This window comes from Chiloscyllium plagiosum, unplaced genomic scaffold (assembly GCF_037043375.1).
Source record: "Chiloscyllium plagiosum isolate Xiang-an unplaced genomic scaffold, Cpla_swu_hap1 HiC_scaffold_14, whole genome shotgun sequence".
NCBI classification, from domain to species: Eukaryota; Metazoa; Chordata; class Chondrichthyes; order Orectolobiformes; family Hemiscylliidae; genus Chiloscyllium; species Chiloscyllium plagiosum.
The window spans coordinates 75,081,978-75,106,451 of record NW_028270152.1 but is presented as its reverse complement, the minus strand read 5'-3'; the positions used below and the strand labels follow the sequence as shown (position 1 = coordinate 75,106,451).

The window sequence follows — 24,474 nt, the reverse complement described above, 5'->3', positions numbered from 1 at the left end:
TCACTTGCTGTTTTTATTTCAGATTTCCAACATTATTTTTACGTTTATTTGGCTGCCTGTGCATGCACCCTTTCCAGCTGCTGGTAGTCCGAGGTGGGGGGTCCTGTTTGACTACTCCTGTCGCCATCCTGGGAGCTAAAACAGATCCTAGCACCCCAGTTCTGCTTGGACACAGCTCAGTATAGACTAAGAATTAAATCCACACCCATCTTCGTCCTTGAGGCTTAATACTAATCAAGCAGAGTTTATTCTTTGTTTTGTATTACGTTTACCAACCTAAATGATTTTGCTTATGCTTTGCACCCTTAAAGCAATTGGAAAAGGTATGTTCTGCTGAAGTCACCTCCATCCTACCTTAAACAAGCATATCTGTGATATTTAAGATGAATTTTAAAAGAACCATTTTGGAAACCTTTTTCTGAAGTATTTTAGGGTCCAGGCAATAGTTTTATGTTAATTAAGGGATAAATTGGGTGAGCCAGTTTATATAAAATATATAATTATGATATAGGAGTATTGTGGCACAGTGGTGGTGTCCCTACCTCTAATCCAGAAGGTCTGCGTTTAAGACCCAGTACACCAGACGTTTGTCACACATTACTTAAGAATGTCTCTGGAAATCAAATGATCAGTGTGATTGCAGTTTGTGGAGTGAGAGCAGAGATAAACCTCTGACTAGAAAAGTTATATTCCTGGGCTCTGATAATCCAGTATTTTAACCTCTGGTATTTAACCTCTGGTGTCTGGAACGTACTTCCTGAGAGTGCAGTAGAAGCAGATTCCCTTCGAGATGATAATGGATAATTCGCTGAAGAGAAGAATATTGCAGGGCTGTGGGCAAAAGATTTGGGAGGGCGGTGAGCTAGGTGATTGTTGCTAAAAGCTGGCACATATGCAATTCCTGAAACTGCAATGAGCATTTGGTGCAAATATACTAGTCAGTGGTTCAGAATGGATTATTCAATAGAATTTTTTTAATCACTTCACAGAACGCTGACTAATTTAACTTTTTATTTTCTATGGAATGCACTACTTAGGTCAACAGTATGATCTCTTCCTTCATAACATAACTGATGATGTTGGTGCTGCTTCCACTTCTTCTCTAATCCTGAAAATGTTATTGACTACAATTCTATTTCTACTTATCTACCACCCTCACATGGTGTCTGATAATTATCAATCGCCTTTCTGGATCTATCCTCTCTCTTCATGTATGGACTTTGTTCGAACTGCACAAAGACCCCACATCACTTGGATGTTTTTTGATGTTTCTCATTCAGTTTCTGTCTCTCTCTCTCAAAGCATGCAGCATGTTTTAACTTACTAATTTAGAAAACCTGATGATCAGCTATAAGTAACTTTAGCACCAGGTCCTTGTGATTTTGGGCAGATTTTGAGGTAATGAATTGGTAAATACAAGCCTTTCAGTGTAGTTTTAGGTTTGAATCCATTAATTCTACATCCCATCATTATGTAAAACTGCTTGAGTGAACTACTGATCTATCACTATATAACAAGTAAGGTAGTGTGTTGATGGGCAAACAGTCTATCACTAATAAACATTGAATAGGTACAGTACTTTTGGGTACTACTCTGTCACTGTAGCACTGAGAGTACTGGTGGATAATTTAGGATATAGTACTTGTGTGTACAGGCCTGCTACCATAACACTAAGGTGCGGCTCTGATTGATACAAATCTGTAACTGTGAAACATACTGATGGGTACAGCTTTGTTACTATTTAAGACTGTGGGGTGGGTGGACTCCTGTACTGATAGATACAGGTGCATTTACAGTGGTGCTCAGTAATTGTATGTCGAATTACTTGTGCACTGTGTCCAAACTTGTCATTATAACGATGAGAGTGTACTGGTGGATACAAGTCTGTCACTGTACCATGGGGTACAATACCTCTGAATACATGTCTGTTTCTGCATGACAGTAAGGTACCTTAGCTGAAAATGTGTTGCTGGAAAAGTGAAGCAGGTCAGGCAATATCCAAGGTACAGGAGAATCGACGTTTCGGGCATAAGCCCTTCTTCAGGAATGAGGAAAGTGTGTCCAGCAGGCTAAGATAAAAGGTAGGGAGGAGGGACTTAGGGGAGGGGCTTTGAAAATGCGATAGGTGGAGGGAGGTCAAGGTGAGGGTGATAGGCCGGAGTGGGGTGGGGGCGGAGAGTTCAGGAAGATGATTGCAGGTTAGGAAGGCGATGCTGAGTTCGAGGGATTTGACTGAGACAAGGTGGGGGGAGGGGAAATGAGGAAACTGGAGAAGTCTGAGCTCATCCCTTGTGGTTGGAGGGTTCCCAGGCAGAAGATGAGGCGCTCTTCCTCCAACCGTCGTGTTGCCATGGTCTGGCAATGGAGGAGTCCAAGGACCTGCATGTCCTTGGTGGAGTGGGAGGGAGAGTTAAAGTGTTGGGCTACGGGGTGGTTGGGTTGGTTGGTCCGGGTGTCCCAGAGCTGTTCTCTGAAATGTTCCGCAAGTAGGCGGCCTGTCTCCCCAATATAGAGGAGGCCACATCGGGTGCAGCAGATGCAATAGATGATGTGTGTGGAGGTGCAGGTGAATTTGTGACGGATATGGAAGTGTCCCTTGGGGCCTTGGAGGGAAGTAAGGGGGAGGTGTGGGCGCAAGTTTTGCATTTCTTGCGGTTGCAGGGGAAGGTGCCAGGAGTGGAGGTTGGGTTGGTGGGGGGTGTGGACCTGACAAGGGAGTCACGGAGGGAGTGGTCTTTTCGGAACGCTGATAGGGGAGGGGAGGGAAATATATCACTGGTGGTGGGGTCAGTTTGGACGTGGTGGAAATGACGGCGGATGATACGTTGTACATGGAGGTTGGTGGGGTGGTAGGTGAGGACCAGTGGGGGTCTGTCCTGGTGGCGGTTGGAGGGTCGGAGGAGCGGAGGAGCGGGAAGTGGAAGAGATGCAGTGGAGGGCATCGTCGACTACGTCTGGCAGGAAATTGCGGTCCTTGAAGAAGGAGACCATCTGGGTTGTACGGTTTTGGAACTGGTCCTCCTGGGAGCAGATGCGGCGGAGACGAAGGAATTGGGAATATGGGATGGCGTTTTTACAGGGGGCAGGGTGGGAGGAGGTGTCGTCTAAGTAGTTGTGGGAGTCGGTCGGTTTATAGTAGATGTCCGTGTCGATTCGGTCACCCGAGATAGAAATGGAAAGGTCTAGGAAGGGGAGGGAGGAGTCTGAGACGGTCCAGGTAAATTTGAGGTCGGGGTGGAAGGTGTTGGTAAAGTGGATGAACTGTTCAACCTCCTCGTGGGAGCACAAGGCAGCGCCGATACAGTCATCGATGTAGCGGAGGAAAAGGAAACTTACTAATGACCACAGATTGGTCACTGTATAATACTGAGTTACAATAGTTGTGTTACAAGTCTGTTAGTGTTCAACCCTGGATTACAACACTGGTGGGGTCAGATCTATCACTAAAAAGTTGTAATTGTTTCACTAGAGAGATATGTTGTTGTGTACTGGTGCCTCACTATACCAGTGAGGTAGAGTACTAGTGATGGCAATAGTAAGAATGGCTTAATGGGATACATTTATAATGTCACAAAAAGTATACTGACTTGTATACTGTTTATCCTGTAGTATGAGATCTATGTGGCTGTTGCAGGTTTCCCAGAGCAGGTTTTACCTAGCTGACTAAAACCTAGATATAAAACTGCTGGTACTTGCTAAGATTGACAGCTGAGTAAATTATTTAAGTGCACTATAAGTGTGCCTATGCATACATTAAACTGGAGGAATATATAGCTTTTAGTAAAACTAACAAAATGAATTAAATCTAATTCTGTAGACTTTCTCATCAAGTGACTTCTTTAATATACTTTAGGTAAGCATTAGAAACTCTTTACTGTGAATCACTGAGGGTTTCCACAGCTCTTTTGTGAACTATTGTCTTTGCTGCATAGCATCTTTAACAATGTTTGAAGCAAACTCTCACTTTGACAGAACAGTTCAGGTTTTGAATTTGATAGGTGTAACCTCTTTATTCCCAGAAGTGAATTCAGAGGTGTCACTGAGAAATTCAGGTCTTCTGATGGTAACATGAACCCACGTTGTTCTGCACTGCTGTCCATGGCAAGAGAGCAAATGGGTGAAGTGCCTATTTTAACGAACGCAATTCTAATTGATTGGCTGAATTGACACTGAAACGGGTGGGTGATTCTGATTTCTGTTCGTGGTGCGTGTTTCTGACATTGCATGTGTTTGCATTGCTACAGGGATGGAATGACTGGTGCCACACAGCAACCTGTGATATCAATTGCCCACGTACTGTGAAGGTAATTGAAACCCTGAGCAGAAAATGTGGCAGTTACCCGTGCCACAGATATTTGTTATTGTGTTGGTACCAATTTGCACAATGTGTGTGAGACACAGACCTGAGCACTGTATAGTAGAAGGGCCCATTGCAGTGAGTATAAATCAGCTCCCTCCATGGCATGCAGCTTAACAAGCAGCAGACCATTACTTATTGTTAATGAGGCTTGTATGAAGTGCATCTGCCCAGAACACTGGAGGTGTCTGTTTTCATTTTCATTTTCCACCAGCTTGCTTTTCAAGAGTAGCTGACAATCCCTAACACTATTGCTGCTGTTTTAAGCTGGATACTTTCTACATCACGCATCTTTTCCAGTTGTCAGCTTTGGATATAAAAGGAATTTGAACTTTTAACAAAAACGTAAGTTAAATTTCCATAATATTTCTCAACAGCTCCCAACAAACAAGATCAAAGGTTATCAGTAAAATATATAACTATCTTTTGGTTGGGATTACAGAAACAAATACATCTTAATTCAATAAGATGCAGTTTGAATATCCATTGAATGCTTGGATTGCAGTGTGACTGCATTTAGGTCAATGTGGCAAGGGAAGATTGCTAGACAAACCCTTTCATCAGTGAATGTGTGTGACTGCTGTGTGAAAAGACTTTGTTCTGCTCTTCACCCTGTTTATTTTTTTACCTCTTTGCCTTTCTTACAGCCCTCAGGAGATGAAGAGTCCAAAGGTGGAGCTGCAGGTTCCATCGGACATTCCCTTCCAAATGTTGGATAGCAACAGTGCGCTGATTGCAGAGAAGATCAGCTTTAACCCTTGGAGTCTACGCTGCCATAAGCAGCAGCTGAGTCGCATGCGCTCAGAATCAAAGGATCGGAAACTCTACAGTATCCTTTACTCAGAACTGCTTGTAATATACAGTGCTTAACAATAGTGCCATCCGTTATTAACACCCTATCAACTTATCCTCTTTATTTGATGCAGCCTAATGTAACTGTTACACCTGACTACTTCTGAACAAAACATATAATACTTCTGCTTCTCAACAGTGTAACTGCAGCAGTACCCCATGCCAAGTAGAAATTGTATTTACATTGGACCTCCTAATGTGGAATAACTTGAAAGGTAGTTCATTGGTGAGCAGAGACAAAGAAATAATTAGTACTGCTGACCAAAATCTTGTCAAAGAGAGAGATTTAGAAAGAAGGGTGTGAGCATCACTGGCAGAATTATTATTTATTGTCCGTCCGTAATTGTACTGAAGAAAGTTGTGGTGAGCTGCCTCCTTGAATTATTGCAGACCTTGCTATTTGGAAAGGAATTCCAGGATTTTGACATAGCAATAGTGAACAAACAATGGCATAGGTTCCAGGGCAAATTGGTGTGTGACATGGAGGAGAAATTGTAGGTAGAGGTGTTCCCATGTGTCTGTTGCCTTTGCCTGAGTGGGAGAGGTTACAAGTTCGGAAGGTGCTGTCAAAGGTGAGTTATTGTAGAGCATCTTGTGAATGTACACACTGCTGCCACTGTCCTTCAGCAATGGAGAGAGACATTGTTGAAGATGGTGGATACAGCACTAATTGAGCAGGCTGCTTTTTGTCCTGGATGGTGTCAAACTTCTTGAGTATTGTTGGAGCTGCACACATCCAGGCAAGTGGAGAGTAGTCCATCAAAAAGCACAAATCAACTACTAGAATTTCAGATCAAGATATGGTTAACTTATATGTGATGAGACAGAGACTGTCCACAGTAAACTGAGAGCATCTGCTCATGGATAAAACAACTGAATAAAAAATGTTTAAAGCAACATTTCATGTAGTACAGAGCCAGTTTATATCCCTGAAAGGGAAAAGCTCCACTTCATAAGAGCAGAGACAACCATGGACAACTAAAGAGATAAGGGATAGCATAAAACTAAAAGAAAGGGCTTACAAAAATGCAAACATAACATAATTCCTGCCAACTGGGAAAGATGCTATGAATCACAAAGCAAGTTATAAGAACTACAAAAAGAGATTATGAAAGAAAACTTGCAAGGGACATCAAAATCAATAAGAATAAATCTTGTGATAAGAAAATGGTGGTCAGGAGCAATATTGGTCCACCAAAGATTGAAAGTAGAGATAGTTTCAATGATTGCGTAATTGATTGACATGTTGAATCATTACAGATATTGCTGGAGAAACTTATAAACAGTGTTGAAGAGTCATTGAAATCGAAAAATCCTAACTCTGCTTTCTTCCGACAGATGCTGCCAGACCTGCTGAGCTTCTCTAGCAATTTCTGTTCAGTTTCTGATTTCCAGCATCCAGTCCTTTATTTTAGTTTTGAATAATTACTTTGCCTCCGTATTTACAGTACAAAAGGAAAATAGCTTGCCAAAGTTCTGAGGAAACTAATAGTGGGGTGGGACAGGGACTGAATAACTTAATTTCCTCATTATCAATGTTTACTTAATGGAACTAAAAGAGTGACTAATTCCCAGAATCGAATGGTTTTCATCCGAGGGTGTTATAGAAGAGGAGCACATTTGTTTTAACTCTGATGAAGGATTATGACCCAAAATGTCGACTTTCATGTTCCTCCAATGATGTCTGACCGACTGTTTTTCCAGCTACACATTTATAGAGTCATAAAGATGTACAGCATGGAAACAGACTCTTTGGTCCAACTTGTCCATGCAGACTAGATATCCTAAGCTAATCTGGTCCTATTTGCCAGCATTTGGCTCATATCCCTCCTAAACCTTTTCATATACCCATCTAGGTGCCTTTTAAATGTTGTAATTGTACTAGCCTCCATCACTTTCTCTGGCAGCTCAATCTACACATGCACCACAGTGTACATGAAAAAGATGCCCCTTGGGTCCCTTTTAAATTTTTCACCCCTCATTTTAAACCTATGCCCTCTAGTTCTGGACTCCCCCACACTCTGACTTTCAGCTTCTGCAGTCTTGCTATCTCCGAGTCTATACTTAATACAGGTGCCATCTTTCTGGATTGAAAAATTGCATGTTACTCTATTTTTTAAGTCAGGCAGAAGAAGAAAACCAGGGAACTGCAGACCAGTTAGCCTGACATCTGTAGTGGAGAAATGATTGGAGTCTGTAATCAAGAATAGGATAACTGAGCACCTTTTTAAAATTGAATATTTTTATTATGGACTTCAAAAGGCATTTAATAAAGTCCCACGTAAGATGGTGTCATCTTAGGTAGAAGCCCACAGAACTGAAGGCATATTACTAACATGACTGGGAAATTGGTTGGGAGGCAAGCGACAGAAATAGAGATAATGGGTATGATTGGCAGGATGTGACCAGTGGTGTCCCACAAGGATCTGTTGGGGCCTCAATTATTTGCATTATTTATTAATGACTTGAATAATGGCATAGAAAATCTTGCATCCAAATTTGCCGATGCTATATAATTAGACGGCATTGTAGGCTGTGTAGATAATAGCATAAAATTACAAAGGAGTATTGATGGATGAGGTGAATGGGCTAAATTATGGCAGATGCAGTTCAATGTAAACAAATGTGACGTTGTCCATTTTGAAGTTGTTAGATGTGATTGAATTCTGTCCCATTTAGCATGATGGTAGTGCCATATGACACATGGAGAGTATTCATAATATGAAGACAGGACTTCATCTGCGCAATGATTGTGCAGTGGTCACTCCTACAATATTGATGAAGGGCACTTGCCCTAAATATCGATTCTCCTGCCCCTCGGATGCTGCCTGCCTGCTGTGCTTTTCCAGCACCCCACTCTTGACTCTAATCAATCCAGCATCTGCAGTCCTCACTTACTCCTGCAATACTGTCTTGGGAAGACAGATTGGCAAGGGCAAAGTCAAGTAGATTGTTCCGTCTTGTTGGTTCCTTCACCACCTGCCGCAGATCCAGTTTAGCAATTGTATCCTTTAGAAATTAACCAGCTGGGTCTGCTGCTGAACCATCTTGGTGATGAGTGTTGAAGTTCCCCATCCGGAGACCTCTGTGTGCTAATCCACCCATGCATTCCTGCAGACCTTCCTCTGAGCAAAGTTCAATATGGAGGAGCACTGATTCACTGGGGGAATGGATTTAAGTCCATTTCCCAGAACCTGAGACTGAGATTCTGGATTGCATGCCCCATGACATTACCACTATGCCATTGCCAGCTGAAAAAGAGGGAGAAGATTCTGAAAATGAGACAAAGAGAACAGAACACAAGGCGGCACAGTGGCTCAGTGAGAGCACTGCTGTCTCACAGTGCCAGGGACCCGGATTTAATTCCAGCCTCGGACGACTGTCTGTGTGGAGTTTGCACGTACTCTGTGTGGGTCTCCCCCCCCCCCCCCCCGGGTGCTCTGGTTTCTTCCCACAGTCCAAAGGTGTGCAGGTTAGGTGAATTGGACATGCTAAATTGCCCATAGTGTTCATGGATGTATTGTTTTGGTCATTAATCAGGGGAAATGTTGAGTATAGGCTAGAGGAATGGGTCTGGGTTGGTTATTCTTTGGAGGGTCATTGTGGACTTGTGGGGCCAATACAGTGTTTCCACACTATGGATACTACTATCTATCTATGGTAGATTTAAGGCAAGGGGAGATTAGCAAAATCTTAAAATAAGAGGAACAGAACATTTAAGTGGGATGGACTGTAAGATTCTGAAGGAATTTCTGCCCTTTGGATGAGTTGAATGTTGCAGAGGATGGGAGGTTGGATCGGAGATTGTCATCTCCTGGGACTGAGACTGGAGATTGGTATTTCAGCAGGACACGAGCTGAGAGAATTGGAGGCAATGCCTTTTGATTAGTTAGAGTCATTTCTGAAATGCATCAAGCTATTGTAAGCAACAATCCATCAGTCTCCACTTCAAGAATTTATAGAGATCCAACATCCATAGCCTTTTCAAAGAGAAATTCCTAGATTTTTACTCCATGTAGGAAGAAGAACTTCCTGATTTTGTTTCTGAATGGCAGGGAAACATTATGCTGATTGGAGTATGGAGTGAATATGATGCTATTGAATTGACTATATTAAGCATTGTAATTTAGTTTCTCATTATTAGTGGATGAAGACAGTTTTCTCTCAATTGATGTAGAAAGTACATTTACCAGTGATGTTCATGATTTAAAAAAAAGGGTGGTATTACAGCATGGTTTGTTTGAATACTTCAGGTAAGCTGCTTTGCTGATAGGTTCGTTCTATTATGTAACAGATGGCAATGCCAACAGTTAATGTGTTATTACTGCAACTGGTTGATGTTCTGTATTGTATTTTGTATTTCTATTTCCTATGTCCATAAGGTGACTTATCTTTATATGCATACTATGCAAAGTTATTAGTCCACTATCTAATCTCTGGGGTCACAATAGAGGCAGGACTTTAATTTTTTTTTTGTCAAAGATATAGTGCAGAAAAATCTTTCCATTGTCATAATTTAATTATAATGATTAGCACTGCTGTGATTACAATTTAGAATTTTAATTGTGAGAATAGGTTCTTTATTCTTCCTGTGTTACCTTTCAGATTGCTTTAATACTTAAAATGTAGAATCATAAAATCCCAAAAGTGTGGAAGCAGGCCATTCAGCCCATTAAGTCCATACTGATGCTCCCAAGAGTATTCAATGCAGAGCAACCCCCCTACCCTATCCTTGTAACCTTGCATTTCCCATGGCTAATTCTAACTTGCACATCCCTGACATTGTGGGCTACTCAGCATGGCTAATCCACCTAATTTGCACATCTTTGAACTGCAGAAGGAAATTGGAGCACCCAGAGATAACCCAAGGAGACACAGAGTATGTGCAAACACTATACACACAGTTGCTCGAAGCTGGAGGAGAGGTAAGAGGCTAAGGCACTGGGGGGTTGTGTGCAGAGTGAGATTGATCCAGCAACAGATTGCTGATTGGTTTGTGCAAACGTTGGAAAGTTGCAAATGTTGGAAATCATTAGCCCGATGACAATTTGTTGATTAGCTTCTGGGCAGGTGCATAGTTTTAGTGTTTATGAGAAGGTTGGGAGAAGTCTCTGGACTGCTGAAGGAGCACGTTCTGCTTTTTCATCTTTCTGAAGCCCAAAGAAAGCTACTTATTATCTGCCACCAGTGGCTGTAAGCCATTGCTTTTAACCCCAGTAACCAACAGAGTTAATAATGAGTGCACTTATCACGCTATACTGCTTGTGAAGAGGGGAAAGAATCTAGATAAGGAGATTGGAGGACAAAAGAACCTGCAAAGCAAAGGGAAGGTCTCACTGTTTCTGTGGACTGGTGTTATGACCTATGCTTCCCAGTGCTTTTTTCCTCCACCCTTGGCATCAGTGTTTTGTTTATTTCTTGAATGTGTGTGTCTGTTTTTTCAAAAATGGAGTTAGTGTTTAAACTGTGGATAGTTGACACTTCTTCTGACCACTTTGGTTAGAGCTTATTTATTTGCAATATACAATAGTTCTTGTTTCATATAGAAAGCTGGTCAATATTTTCTGTTTACCTGATTTCATCAGAGAAGCAGATTGACATTTTTTTGCAAAGCTTGATTAATTCTTTAAAGCTTGCGTCAGCCCAGAGTGTAGTGGGGCTGGAGAATCAGTGTGCTTTACCATGTGGACTGTAAAACTGAAGAATCATAATCGACTCAAAAAACCTTAACTCTATTTTCTCTTTCCACATGTTACTAGACCTGCTGAGTTTTTCCAATCTCCAGGATCTGCAATGTTTGCTTTTATTAAATGTAGGGTGAGGTTTGCTTGTCAGATGTCAGTGTCCTTAAATAGAAAAAATGTTGCATGTACACAACAGATCAAACAGTGAGAAGTAACAGGATGAACATTTCTTGGTCATTGATGTGCTTCACACTAGAAGCGTCATATATTGCTTTTTCACAGATGTTGGCTGACTAGGCATGTCCAATATTTTCTGTTTTACTTTCCTGGCATAGACAGTTGTTCCTTTATACTTTCCATTGGAAGCAGGTCTTGTTAATTGTATATGTTTTATGTTAGCAACAGCCTTATTTTAATTGGATGTGACAGACTCATTACAGGGTCATGATGCTATGCTGCGTTGTGTTGCACTGTTTTATATACATCATTAGCTCAGACAACAGAGACCAGCAGTATTTCACGGGCAACTTTATGCAGCTAATGTAGAAGTATCATTTGATACTAGGTGGCTGGTCCTTGCCCTTTTTACAGGTCATCCCAAGTTTAGAGAGAGAGGGAGAGAGGTCTGATGCTCAAGGTTGCAAACCTTCGCCAACAGCGGAACGAGCAAACTTTCAATGTTGACAGTGGAATTTAGAATCTGAAAAAATGACGGCTGCTTACAGGTTAAGGAGGATCCTCTGGGAAGAGGATTTGTTTCTTTTCTGCATTAATGCAGAAGGTGCTGAGAAACTGCCTTGTGCATTATGTTCCTTTGTCATATTGCTCATTGAAATTAAAAAATAAGTAGCTTCCACAAGCAACTGATGAAGAATGGTCAAGATCACAAGGTGTAGGGAAATAACCAGAGGACTGTCCTTAGGCAGACCATCACTACTAGAGATATACTATGTCTGGAAGTATTCATTAATTCACATGCCCATTTGAAAACATGGATGTCACCTCAGTTAGCTGTTCTGTAATCTTGCACAATACATTTAATGCTGCACATTTATAAAGTGCAGGTATCAGCCACAGAGGTGGGCTATAAAGGTGTTGCTACAGGTTCCCCCTGATTCAACTAAACATTATGAAGTTCAAAGCCATTATCTTCAACTCTTTTCCAGGGTTACACATCCTTGCTATGGGTCCATTACCCACCTCTATTTTCCTACTATCTTGTCTAAATATATGCAATTCTGGCATCCTATTTGATTCTCAGTTGTGTTTCAGACTCATATTGTCTCTATCTCAAAGACTGCCTGCTTCCACCTGAATAACGTTACCTACAACTGCCCAACCTCAGCAAATCTACTGAAACCCTCATCCATGCTTCTGGAGCCTATAGAATCAACAATTGCATTTTCCTCATGGTCATCTATTCCACACTCTCTCTTTAAGCTATAGCAATAGTTAAACGCTGCTACTTATATATTGTTATGCACTAAATCACATTCATTGATCATCTTTGTGCTTTTGATCTACATTGACCAGTCATCCCCCAGTGCATGGCATTTAAAATGATTATTCTTGGGTTAATTCTGTTTATGCCATTGCAGCCCCCTTACTCTAATACACTCCATTCCTAACACTACCCCTTCATCACCTCCAAGCCCTTTACTCTTTCAGCTGCCTTGAAAACTATTTGTGTTATTCCTACTCTGGTATTCCTTCCTCTTATTTGTCTACCCCTTCAACCCTCTCTCCTTGAAGATTTTCATTGAAACTCACCAGTATCTCCAAGTATTTGATCACATATTGTTCTTTACCTTGACACTTCTGAGTGTCTCTCTCTGAAGGACAGGGTGAAATCTTTCTACATTGAAGGTGCTATATGAATGTATGTTATTGGTGTAGTTAAAAGATTTTCACTTTGCATCAGCATTGTCTGTTGATGTGTAAATGTTATGGAGATTACTGCTTTTAAATGTGTTGGTCTTAAGTATAGTGAATAGAGTCTTTGTGAACATTGAATGTGACAAAGTGTTTGTCTATGTCAGGAAAGTAAAACAGAAAATATTGGACATGCCTTTATCAATAGAAACATAAGACGTGCAAGATGCAGTTGTGTGACTGGAACAAGGAAATGAACAATTTAGTTTTTCCTTGTTTTGATAAATCTGCTCAGTCACGATGTCTCAGGGTGTTATGCATCAGTCCCAAAGGGTTAACCTGCATTAAGTTTGTTTTTGTACATACACTCCTGGATGTTGTCCAACTAGCAGAAGCTGCTAATTTACTTTACAATTACACATGTGGAGTCAGCAGTTTCTAAGTTGCTTTGCTTCTGACAAGCAATGACTGAATTAAGGCTAGGGTTAGTCCCATGCATTTTTTTTATAGTTGTGTTTTGAAATTGCTGATTGCAACCCATTGGTTTTCCATTGTTGAGATGTGGCTGGGGCAACTGCAGATTTCATGAAGTGCAGAAAAACAGTATTTTTTGCTTTCTGATAGATTAAAAGCTTACAGGCCAGAAATTCTCAATGCAAACAATAAAAATTGTTGTGGCTTTAAGTATGGGAAGGACAAAGCCATTTGGGAGTAAAGCTGAAAATGTGTTGCTGGAAAAGCGCAGCAGGTCAGGCAGCATCTGAGGTGCAGGAAAATCGACGTTTCGGGCAAAAGCCTTTCATCAATTGACACTGAACCACATTGAGATATTAGAACAAGTGACGAAAAACCTGGTCAATAAAGTAGGTTTGGAGAGTGTCTTAAAGGAAGAGAGAGCTGAAGAAACGGTGAGATTAAAGGAGGGAAATTTAAGTTAAGTTCCTAAGCAGTTGACGGATTCAAAATTGATACAGAAGTGGTATTGGACAGGGTATTTGTGCTTATGTTTGAAAAGACACTTCATGGGTCTTTCAGTCTTGTGTGTCGGTCTTTGGCCAGTCTGTAAGTTGAAATACCGAATAGAAGAGTCACAGCACTCCATCCACTCCACCCAGGAATTCCTAAAAATCATCAAATACACCAAAATAGAGGAAGACGTAACAGCAATGTTCACCTCCATCAACATCGACCTGGCAAAGGAAACACTTACCACACTTTTAGAAGAGACCATCACACACACCCCAACCACCATCAATCACATTACCAATGAAAACATCATGAAGCTAGTGGATCTGTGCCTCACCACCCACTTCACCTTCAACAACTTGGTCTACAAACAAACCAATGGCACGCCCATGGGATATCCGCTATCAGGATTCATAGCAGAAGCGGTATTGCAAAGACTAGAACAAACAGCCCTACCAACCATCAAACCAAAAATCTGGGTTCGCTACGTAGATGACACCTTTGTCATCACAAAACGAAACAAGATAGAAGAGACATTTAACATCATCAACAACACCCTCACAGGCATAAAGTTCACCAAGGAGGAAGAAACCGACAACAAACTCGCATTCCTGGACGTCACAGTCGAAAAAAAGGACAACGGAGAACTACAAACCTGCGTATACAGAAAACCGACAAACACTGACCAAATACTTAACTACACCAGCAATCATCCCAACACACACAAACGAAGCTGTATCAGAACACTATTCCAACGAGCCACCACACACTGTAGCACAGATGAACTTCGGAAAACCAGAGGAGAACCACCTATACAACGTATTCAAGAAGAACGGCTACTCAATAAAATACAGTCCGCAGATTCCTCAGGAACAAACCATGACAAGCAGACCAAACACAGCCAGAAACCCTAACCACCTTACCATACATCAAAGAAGTCTCAGAAATGACAGCCAGACTACTAAGACCCCTCGGAATCCTAGTAGCACACAAACCCACCAACACTCTCAAACAAAAACTAACAAACTTAAAATACCCAGTGCAACCCATGGACAAAACCAACGTCATCTACAAAATTCCATGCAAGGACTGCCACAAACACTAGGTAGGACAAACAGGAAGAAAGTTAGCCACCAGGATACACGAACACCATCTAGCCACAAAAAGATATGACCCTCTCTCCCTCGTAGCCCAACACACGGATGAAAAAAACCACCATTTCGACTGCGACAACACATCTATCCTGGGGCAGGCTATGCAAAGACATGCCAGAGAATTCCTAGAGGCCTGGCACTCCAACCACAACGCCGTACACAAACGAATAGATCTAGATACCATCCATCAACCCCTCAGAAAACAAACAGGAAATGACATCACCACAAACCCCAGGAACCCCATCCAGGACAAACATCTAAATAGAAAGCAGGAGACAACGGCTTCGCTTCACTTGGAGGTCGCCACTGATGATACCTAGCCAGGTAATGAAACGTCTGCATATCAAACCTACAGCTCAGCGAGCAAACCTACACCCTAAACCTCAAACTGAGCTACAAACCTTCACAAACCTTGCATAATTGATCAGTGTTATACATTTTATAAAAGCCACTTCTATAATCCAGACTGCAAAAGTATATTTGAGCTGACCTTCCCCATAGTATCATTTTTAAAAGCATTAATAAGAATCTTGATACCAAGCCATACAACCAGAAACTAGAAATTTGGTTTTGATCTGTGTTAAGTTATCCATTTTTGGCAAATGCCAGTCATTTTAGTTGATCTTATTAGGCCTGGTTGAAAACTTTTGACATAAACATTCTCCAGACTTCTGCCTCTGATCACTACACAGTGAATCCTCTTGGCAAAGAGGAAAGTATGTAATGTAAGTGAAATTCAGCTTGACTGTCAGTTTCCAAAGTCAAACATCTGCATCCCTTCTCACTATCAAGACTTGAAGATATAGAAAGACCACTTAAGACAGATGAAGTAATAGCTGAGCATGAGGTAGTGCATTTGAGAGGATGAGAGGCAATGGCAAAAAAAGAGAAAATATTTGTAAAGAAATACCTTTGTACCATTAGAATGTAATCAGAACCTCTTGGTCACTGTTTGATATACTAATTTATATTCCACCCACTGATCAAAAATGATATTTTCTTGAGTGGAAGAAATTGTACTATGTTTACTTTGAAAGTCCCTTGCATAATCAGAGTTTCTGAGGAGTTAGTGGCTTATTTAGTATTGGGCAAACTATTCCAGTTTCTTTTTATCTGATGTAGGTCTAAGAGTTACTCTGTGATATCTTTGGAAAGACTTGAGGATGGACTGAATAATGCCATTGAGTACGAAATCAGAGCTCACCTTAAGGTAAAGGAGCAGAGGCCTCTTAATAAGAAATCTTTTAAGAATCCCCTTTCAATTGAAATAGTTTTTAAAAAATAAATAATGGGATGGAGGCATCACTGACAAGACTGGCATTTATTACCTCTTATTGCCCTTGAGTGGGTGGTGGTGAGCCTCCATGGTCACCATTTCTGATACTAGCATTATACTCCAGATTTATTTAATTGAATTTTGCTATCTGGTGTTGGAGGGATTTTGTCCTGTCTCCCAATCAGTAGTGCAGGCCCTTCCGTGATTAAGTCCACTAACATAAACACTATACACACTGTGCGTGTTTGGATAATACTTGCTGTTTCGGATAGAAAAGCATAGACATTCCTTAACAAAGCTCTTCAAAGAATTCCTACTCCTGGAGAATGTGGTTCATCATTTTGGCTATCCTTGTATTCTGGACCTAAAAATGGGGACCAGGCAGCACGGGGATGATGCATCTGAGGAGAAAGCAGCACGACAGATTAAAAAATGTGAGCTGAGTACCTCTGGAGCACTGGGTGTGCGAGTGTGCGGAATGCAAGTAAGTGACTAATTTAACATTATAAAATGTAGCCTGCCATTCAGTTTGACATCAATTATTTTGTTTATCTGCTGCTGAAAGAAACTTAACCCATTGTGCGATTCAAACTATTCTTTAAAAAACTGTTGAATGGATAAGAAATGAGCTGCAATGCAAGAAGTAACAGGTAAAGAAGTGGGATAGTGGGGAAGGAGGAAAGCTGAGGTGACAGAGTTTGGTGTTCGCGTGACTAGAGTTTCCAATTTACATTAAATGACAGGTTTAATCAGTTCAGTGCAAACTGTTCATTTGCAGGCGGTTGGGTGGTGATAATAGGTGCTGTGTTCCAGTACGCAGTACTCCAGGTGTTATCCAATTCATAGAACTGTAGTAAAACTTTCTCCCTTTAAATTCTAGCCCTTTTTGTTATCAAGACCAACTTTGAATAAATATTTTTTGATGTTTTTTCTTAAAATCTAGAAGCTAAATTCTCCTGATATCTCAAACGATGTCTATTCCTTGACCTGTACCATTTTAAAAACAACAGCTTCCCTGGGCGTTTACCTGGACACCTTTTGCTCCAGAGGATAGTCACACCCCTCAGATTATGTGATTAGAAACTTGATTTGTGCTCAGGAGGTGGCAAGTGTGATTGCAAGTGAGGCAGCTATTAGAACTCAGGCAGTTACTATCAAGGAGCCTTGGCCCATGCAGTTGTCCAATAGTCACAAGGTTCTTGCAAGATGTACAGTGTAATATGGGGACACTGGGGAGAGAGAGAACCCAGGAGGGAGCTATTCTTGTGGGATTCACTTGAACTGTGCTGGGATCATGGTCCTGGTGAGTCAAGTAACCAGACTATACAGAGGGCTTTAGAGAATTTTGGATGTTGGGCTGGGGTGAGGAACGGGCTGGGAAAGGGGATATTAAGCTTACAAACCAAGAGTGGGACTGGAAGAAACAGCATGTACATAAAAAAGCAGAAGTAAAAAGGGTCAAAGATAGGGAGAAACAATAAGAAGGCAGGATTAATAGCTTTTTACTTGAAAGTATGTAATATTTGCAACAAAGTAAAGAACTAATGGCACAAAAAAGGTTAATGTGCATGATCTTATAGCCATTATGGGGATAAAACCTGGGCACGAAGTATTCAGGGGTATCTGACGTTTTGAAAGAACAGACCAGAAGGAAAGGGTGGTGGGTAGCATTTAGTATGGGATGGAATAAGAAGTAAGATATTACCTTGGATCAGAAGACATAGAATCTATTTGAATGCAAATAAGAAATAAAAAGAAGAAGAAGTATGAAATGCCGTAGGTGGGATAGAGAATAAATCAAGCGATATTGAGAGCGTACGACAAAGGCAGGACATTAATCATGGGATGACGGTGTCACTGGCTAGACTAGTATTTATTGCCCATCCCAGAAGGCAATTAAGAGTCAACCACATTGCTGTGGGTCTGGAGTCACATGTAGGCCAGATCAGGTAGAAATGGCAGTTTCCTTCCCTAAAGGACATTGGTGAGCCAGATGGGTTTTTCAGACAATCAACAATGGATTAATGGTCATCATTAGACTCTTCATTCCAGATATTTATTGAATTCAAATTCCACCATCCGCTGTGGCGGGATTTGAATCCAGGTTCCCAGAACATTATCTGGGTCTCTGGATTAACAGTCCAATGAAAATACCATGAAGTCATTGCCTTGTCTATCTGGATATAAAGGTTGAAAATAAATTCATAGTATTATACATTAGATGACCAGCAGTGAACTTGGTTGTAACTGATTTGTCCAAGAAGCCATGTTTACCAGTTATGCTTGTGTGTTTTCAGGTGTACCAGTTAGACTCAGGGCATTATGTGTGCAGGAACAAGTATTATGGTCGCAGTCTTTCCATCGAAGGGTTTAGCAAAGCTCTGTATCAGTTTCTGCACAACGGCAGGTACCTACGTGTGGACTTGTTTGATGCTATTCTGCTGAAACTTCGCACCCTCAAGGAGGTTCTGGAGAAGCAAGCTTCTTACCGCTTCTATTCCAGCTCTTTGTTGATCATCTATGATGGAAAGGAGCGAAAGACAGACCATCGAAACAAATCCACAGGGGCAATGAACCAAGACAACCTGCAGGCAAGCACCAGTTCATCCTCATCTTCCTTCTCAAGCAGCATTCAGGATCAGCCGGAAATTGATGTGCGGATGATAGACTTTGCCCACAGCACATTCAAGGGGTTTCGGGATGACCAAACTGTGCATGATGGGCCTGACACAGGTTATCTCTTTGGACTGGAGAATCTCATTAGTATTCTGGAAGAGATTCAACTCCAGAACCAATAGCATATTCCGAACTGTTCCTAATTCTTTACCTATTATTCGGGAGGGAAAGGTACTGACCTTTCCCCCTCAAGCACATACCTTATGATTGCTTATTCAGATACTCATCGCAGCGATGATGCCACAGACAAAAATACTGTCAACTTCTGGCAAATTGCTAGACAGAAAAAAATGAGTTTGTTGTTCGAACTGTTTGTTATATCACAATGTATAAAATTATTACATAGTCACATGGAACAGCACTGCCTGTACTGATACTAATGCATCTTGTTTTAAAAAAAAGGGAGCAATGCCATTCACTTACTGAGGCCTATTGTACAGTGGCAGGTGCCATGTGGGGGCACCCACTCGGTACCAAAGCAGCAAGCAGGCCAGGTAATCTCCTACTGCTCCCAAAGACTGAGACTGCATGGATTGCTGTATATTTGTAAATGTTGGGACAATTTTCCTCATTTACGACCACCTGAATGTGAGTGAAGGACTCCATAGGTTAACACTCAGGTTCTTTAGCTGACAGGTGTGCGGGTTTGTTTTGAACTTCACTTTCTCCCTTTAATATTATTCCCTTCAGTATCTTGCCAGGGTTAATCTCACTGTGCCAGCGATTTAATGCACAGAGCCTGTGGCTCGCCAGCTCTTTGGAAGGCTGTTGCACGTTCTTCAGAAGATGTATCAGAGTAATGTCCCAAGAGTCAGATCATGGACCACTGCTGGATTACTGCAAAGGACTGTGCACCATGAGGTTAGAGCTTTTGTAAGGGTCTTGGATACGAGTATCACAAAGTAAGGCTCTTTCAGTTATCACAATCTCTCCTTTACAACACTGGATAATGAAGATAAATAAGCGCAAGACTGTTGCAGACTTCCAGTGAATGTAACCAGAAGAGTGAGAACTATTTCCTGCTGCCCATCCCCAGAAGGAATTGGTTTTCACCTATTGTTCATGTAGTTACAGAAATACATCCTGCTGATACAGTGGAGGCATTTAATAATTTATAGGAAAGCACATTGGCACAATGCAGGTGGCAGGTTTGTTTATAAAACTGACCTGCAAGCTATTCCTAACATGAAGCTGTTACGTTGCCATCCTTTTAAAATATGTTGACTTTATACATCTTTGCTTACAAGTATTTGCAGTAGTTACAAGTTTCAAACTAATTCTACTGTGTAATTTTTAAGATTGCTATTTTGCTACGTTGTTCCAAAATCTTTATTTTTGTCTTTTGAAGAGTATATTCCAGTCTGGATCATGAAGTTCTGAGAGCCCTGGTTTACAGGATTCTATCTATCCCATAAAACTGCAGTATCCCCTTTTGAATAAGAAAGGCTGTAACCTGGATTGGTTTCCCCCTAGAGACAGACACTGACCTGGAGCATTGCCCTGTGTGACCAAGTTTAGAGACTACAGTTGAATGAAACTGCGTGGCCTGTCAGCTCAAACTCTAGGAAACACGTGTAAGCATTTTATTGTGAAGATCAAACTTTTGTATGCCAAGCTGTCTGTGGGTAAAGTGGATTGAGGTAATTTCCATAGCCCTACCTTTTCAAGTTGAATGGTTTTATAGTAAGCTCTTAACATTGTTCTGACACTGCCAGATTTGTCAGATATTTAAACTGTGACTGGTATCATCTTAATATCCGAAGCTGTGAAAGAAGGGGAGGGATGAATCGTACATAGAGCGCAGATGATAAACAGAATATACCAAAAAGTTGCAAGAGCCTGCAGCATCTGCTGGAGTGACTTCAGTGTAAGTTCCCAGCTAAAAGAGCAGTCGTAAACAACTCATAAGGAAATCTTACTGATTTGCTTGACCCTGTTTAACCAAGTGATTGAACCATAGTCCTCCTTGGTGGCTTCATTACTGGATGATTCTCTCAGCAAGTGTGAAGCAACAGCCATGGAGCAGAACAGCAAAGCTTGTTCATGGTAGTAGGCAGCAGAAAATGATACTTGAGCTAAAACCTATCATGTCCTACTCTAAGTTCCTGGCACATCATTTAAATACTTCTGAAAATGTGTTATCCAACCCAAAATAACACACACTGTTAGAGCAAATTAGTAAGGCACAATATATTAACGTAATTCTGTTCATCTGAATATTTCCCGGTCGTCAATGCACTCTACGTGAAGCTTTCTTGCACACGAGGTAATCCTGAATCCAAATTAATTTGTATTTTCTAGCTATTAAGAAGGGGCTAGATATGATTCAATGGATGTAGAATGTTTCCAGGGCTCAGTGACATGGACCTGAGCACTCTGATGCATGTCTGTCACTGTGTCCATCTCTTCATATAAACCTTTCTCCCCATAAAAATTAAACATTTGCATTCCTTGTGGAATAGCCCATAGATGAGGTACTGAACTGTCATTATTCCAGTGCCTCAGTTAGTCAATGGGAAATGAAAGACAAAGGGAAAGTGAAAGGAGTACTTCTCAATGTAAGCTGGAAAAGTGGAAGCACCATTCGTTGCCTTCCATACATGTAATTCATTACATTCCAGAAAACAGGGCAGTCCTAGCACTTTTTGGGGGGGGGGGCGAGGGGAGGAGAGAAGAGAGGAAGGTCACTATAAACTTGGCCATCGCTTTGAGCTGGAGCCAACTGTTTAATGGAGCATGCTGGGAGCTATAGATCTGCAGCTAGGACCAAGTAGCAGTGAAGGTCATCACGCATGTGCATTCAGGTGACAGTATCAAGGGTTAAAGATCTGGAAATGGTTTGTCACAAGTTTAAATAGCATTGAAGACAGTGGAGGCTCTTGTGGGGAAGAAAGTTATCGTGGGGTGGGGAGGTGGGAGTCAGTAATATTTTTAAATCTCAGAATTGTTTTTTAATATTTTATTTTTGTGGGCATATGTAGGTGTGGACCAACATGGCTGTTCAAAGCAGTCAAATAATTCAGGTATTTGAGTGGTACTTTAGTGGCAGATGCATGTTGCTCATTAGTTCAGCAAGTAAGGACTGTTAATAAATACAATATTTTATTTTACCAGTGCAGTGGATTTTGAATGGCTCAAGTTTCCCATTCACAAATAAACCAGTCACTCCACTACACTCAATCTCCTTCTCTTACATCATGGGAGAAATAAGCAGCACTCAAATAGTACTGTTTAAACATCTCTGCAGCTTTCAATCTTGCTTCTTAACAGAGTTATTGCTGGATATTTTCTGAGAAACATTGCACCAATTCTGTGACTCATTGGCAAGTATATTTTGAGCAGCCCTGGATCCTAATGGCCCTCCAAGACACTGACAGTGAATTAAATGTACTCTGAAGTAATTCAGCCCAGAATTTGTTAATACGGGCTACCGTTGTTTAGCAATGTACTTTTTAATATTTAAACTGTTGTATCTTAGTTGTTTAAAGATTTTTTTCAAAAATAATTACAAATGAGTTAAGCGTCAATTCAGTTTCTGAGCTGCATCTATCTTTTTAGGTCCTTTGTTTCTATGGTAGCACATTACTAAGGAACCAGATTTGAGTGACATTTCCATCTAACCATGCTCAATTACAGAGAACCAGAGGTTGACGGGACCAGGAAATGAGAGACTGTCCAGCTCTGAACGTTTTAAAATGTCAGGTTCCAACTTCCTTTCTCGTTATTTTCTGCAGACAGCACAGCAGTTTTAAAATTCAAGGCCGATGAAAAGAAATAGAGAATTAAAGAAATGATACCAGGTTTGCTTAGGATCTTGGACCACATTATGCTCTTGGAACGCATGCAGTATTAACTGTGACTTTGATAAGGAGTATCTGCTCAGTCCCAAGTTGTTGCAAATAGTTATGGTTGCGAGCAATAATTTACCCTAAAACCGGAAGTACATTGGGTAAACTCAATCTGGAGCAGCCTGGTCTGAGAAGTACTAATGTACAGATTTGTCAGAGCACATAAAGTGATTGCCCACCATACAGGAACAACCCGATCTAGGTATGTTTATCTGCTTTTAGGTTTTTCAAACTTTGCTGTTTTGCAAAAAGGGCTGATCTACAGAATGGCACTAACAGAATTTTACTTCAGCTGCTCACTGGCATTTTGCAGCCAGTAGGATTTAAAATGTGCCTGTTTGTAATTGTGGGTCTGGTGTTTCCTCACACTGCGCTAGCAAACATATTTTCCTGCAGAATATGAGATCTGCCTTTTGGGAACTACTGATGGATATCTGATTTCTTGACAGCATTCTGTTAGTACTGCCCCTCGTGGTGTCCCTTATTCTGTTTATACCAACTTTGGGGACTGGTAGCCCAACTATTGCACTATGAAGATGCAGGGCAGGGTAAGGCATAAAGTTCCTTTTCAACGAGTGCTGTGCACAATTGATGTACCATGAGCTGAGGCTACCTGATGAGAAGGGATACTGCAGCTTTGATGTGGTGCTCAGCAATGGAAAGGGGGAGGGAGGGGAATGGGGAGAATTGAAGGATGAGGTTGAACATGTTTTTCTTGTTCACAATGTTGTTAAAGCCACATTGGGCTCCTAATAGTTTACTACAACAGTCTTGCAGAAACGTAGGGAAACATTAAATTTCTGCATATTAAAACCAGATAGAAAGCCCCTCAGCTTGAAACAGATGGGGGGAATTGTTTTGTTATATTACTAATTTATTCAAAGTAGTTTCAATGTTTTTTTCACTGTATTTCTATTGTGTGACTGTATCTTCAATGGTAGACCCTCTTTTCAGGAATCTATGGGCATGAGCATACTGTATCCTTGTGATCTGTGTTTACAGTGTTACTTCCCAGTTGTCACAGTTATGTATAAAATAAATACACTTAGGAAACGTACAATTCTGCTTGATCTTTCATTACCTGTTAAACCTTGTAGACTGGTGATCCCTTGTTGTGGTACAGAGATACATGATCTGGAAAACATCAAGGGCAGCATTTAATGCCCATTCCTAAATGATATTGAGAATATACTTGTGAACTTCCTGAACTGCTACAGTCCATCTGTGTAGAGACACTTACAGTGCTGTTAGGAAGGGAGTTCCAGGATTTTGACCCCTTTACCATGAAGGAATGGTGATAGTTCCACATCAGGCTGATGTGTGATTTAGAGAGAGAGTCTTGAGAGGGGATGCAGATCAAGATGCTCACCAGACTCTATCTTTTATTGGGATAATGTCTATTCAAATCCGATACTACCACATTGTTTTACATTGAAATTTCCGTATAAGTTCCGTTTACTGTTTTCAGTTCAAGAAGGCAGTTCACCATCATACTCTTAATGGGAATTAGAAATGGACAATAAATGTTACTGTCGCCAGGGCACCTACATCTGTGTTAGAATTGTTTTTAAAGCTCCCACACCAACATCAGGAAGATAAGGCTAGCTATATTCTGCCCAGTGCCTCATCTTCACTACAGCTGCTGAATGACAACAATGACTAATGGGGGCATGTATGCAGCATTAGGATGCAATATGCTGAGAAGAAATTCCAGAAGAGGGAACAAAGCAGCCAAGGAGACAAATATTAAACATACTAAGGTAAGAGAAAGCCAGGTTCAAAAGGTACA

General features: G+C 41.1%; 1 protein-coding gene across 2 annotated transcripts in view; it reads left to right on the top strand.

Annotated features, from left to right (window-relative positions):
* The window catches only part of ip6k1 (inositol hexakisphosphate kinase 1), an 80,163-nt gene extending 56,418 nt beyond the window's left edge, over positions 1–23,745 (top strand). For both annotated transcript variants that reach the window (XM_043708457.2, XM_087994542.1), the window contains 3 exons: positions 5,005–5,186; positions 16,470–16,645; positions 18,459–23,745. In XM_043708457.2, the coding sequence (XP_043564392.1) occupies positions 5,005–5,186; positions 16,470–16,645; positions 18,459–18,959 (859 nt within the window). In that variant the 3' untranslated portion in view covers positions 18,960–23,745. The remainder of the gene's footprint in view (positions 1–5,004; positions 5,187–16,469; positions 16,646–18,458) is intronic.
* Positions 23,746–24,474: the final 729 nt, after the last annotated feature.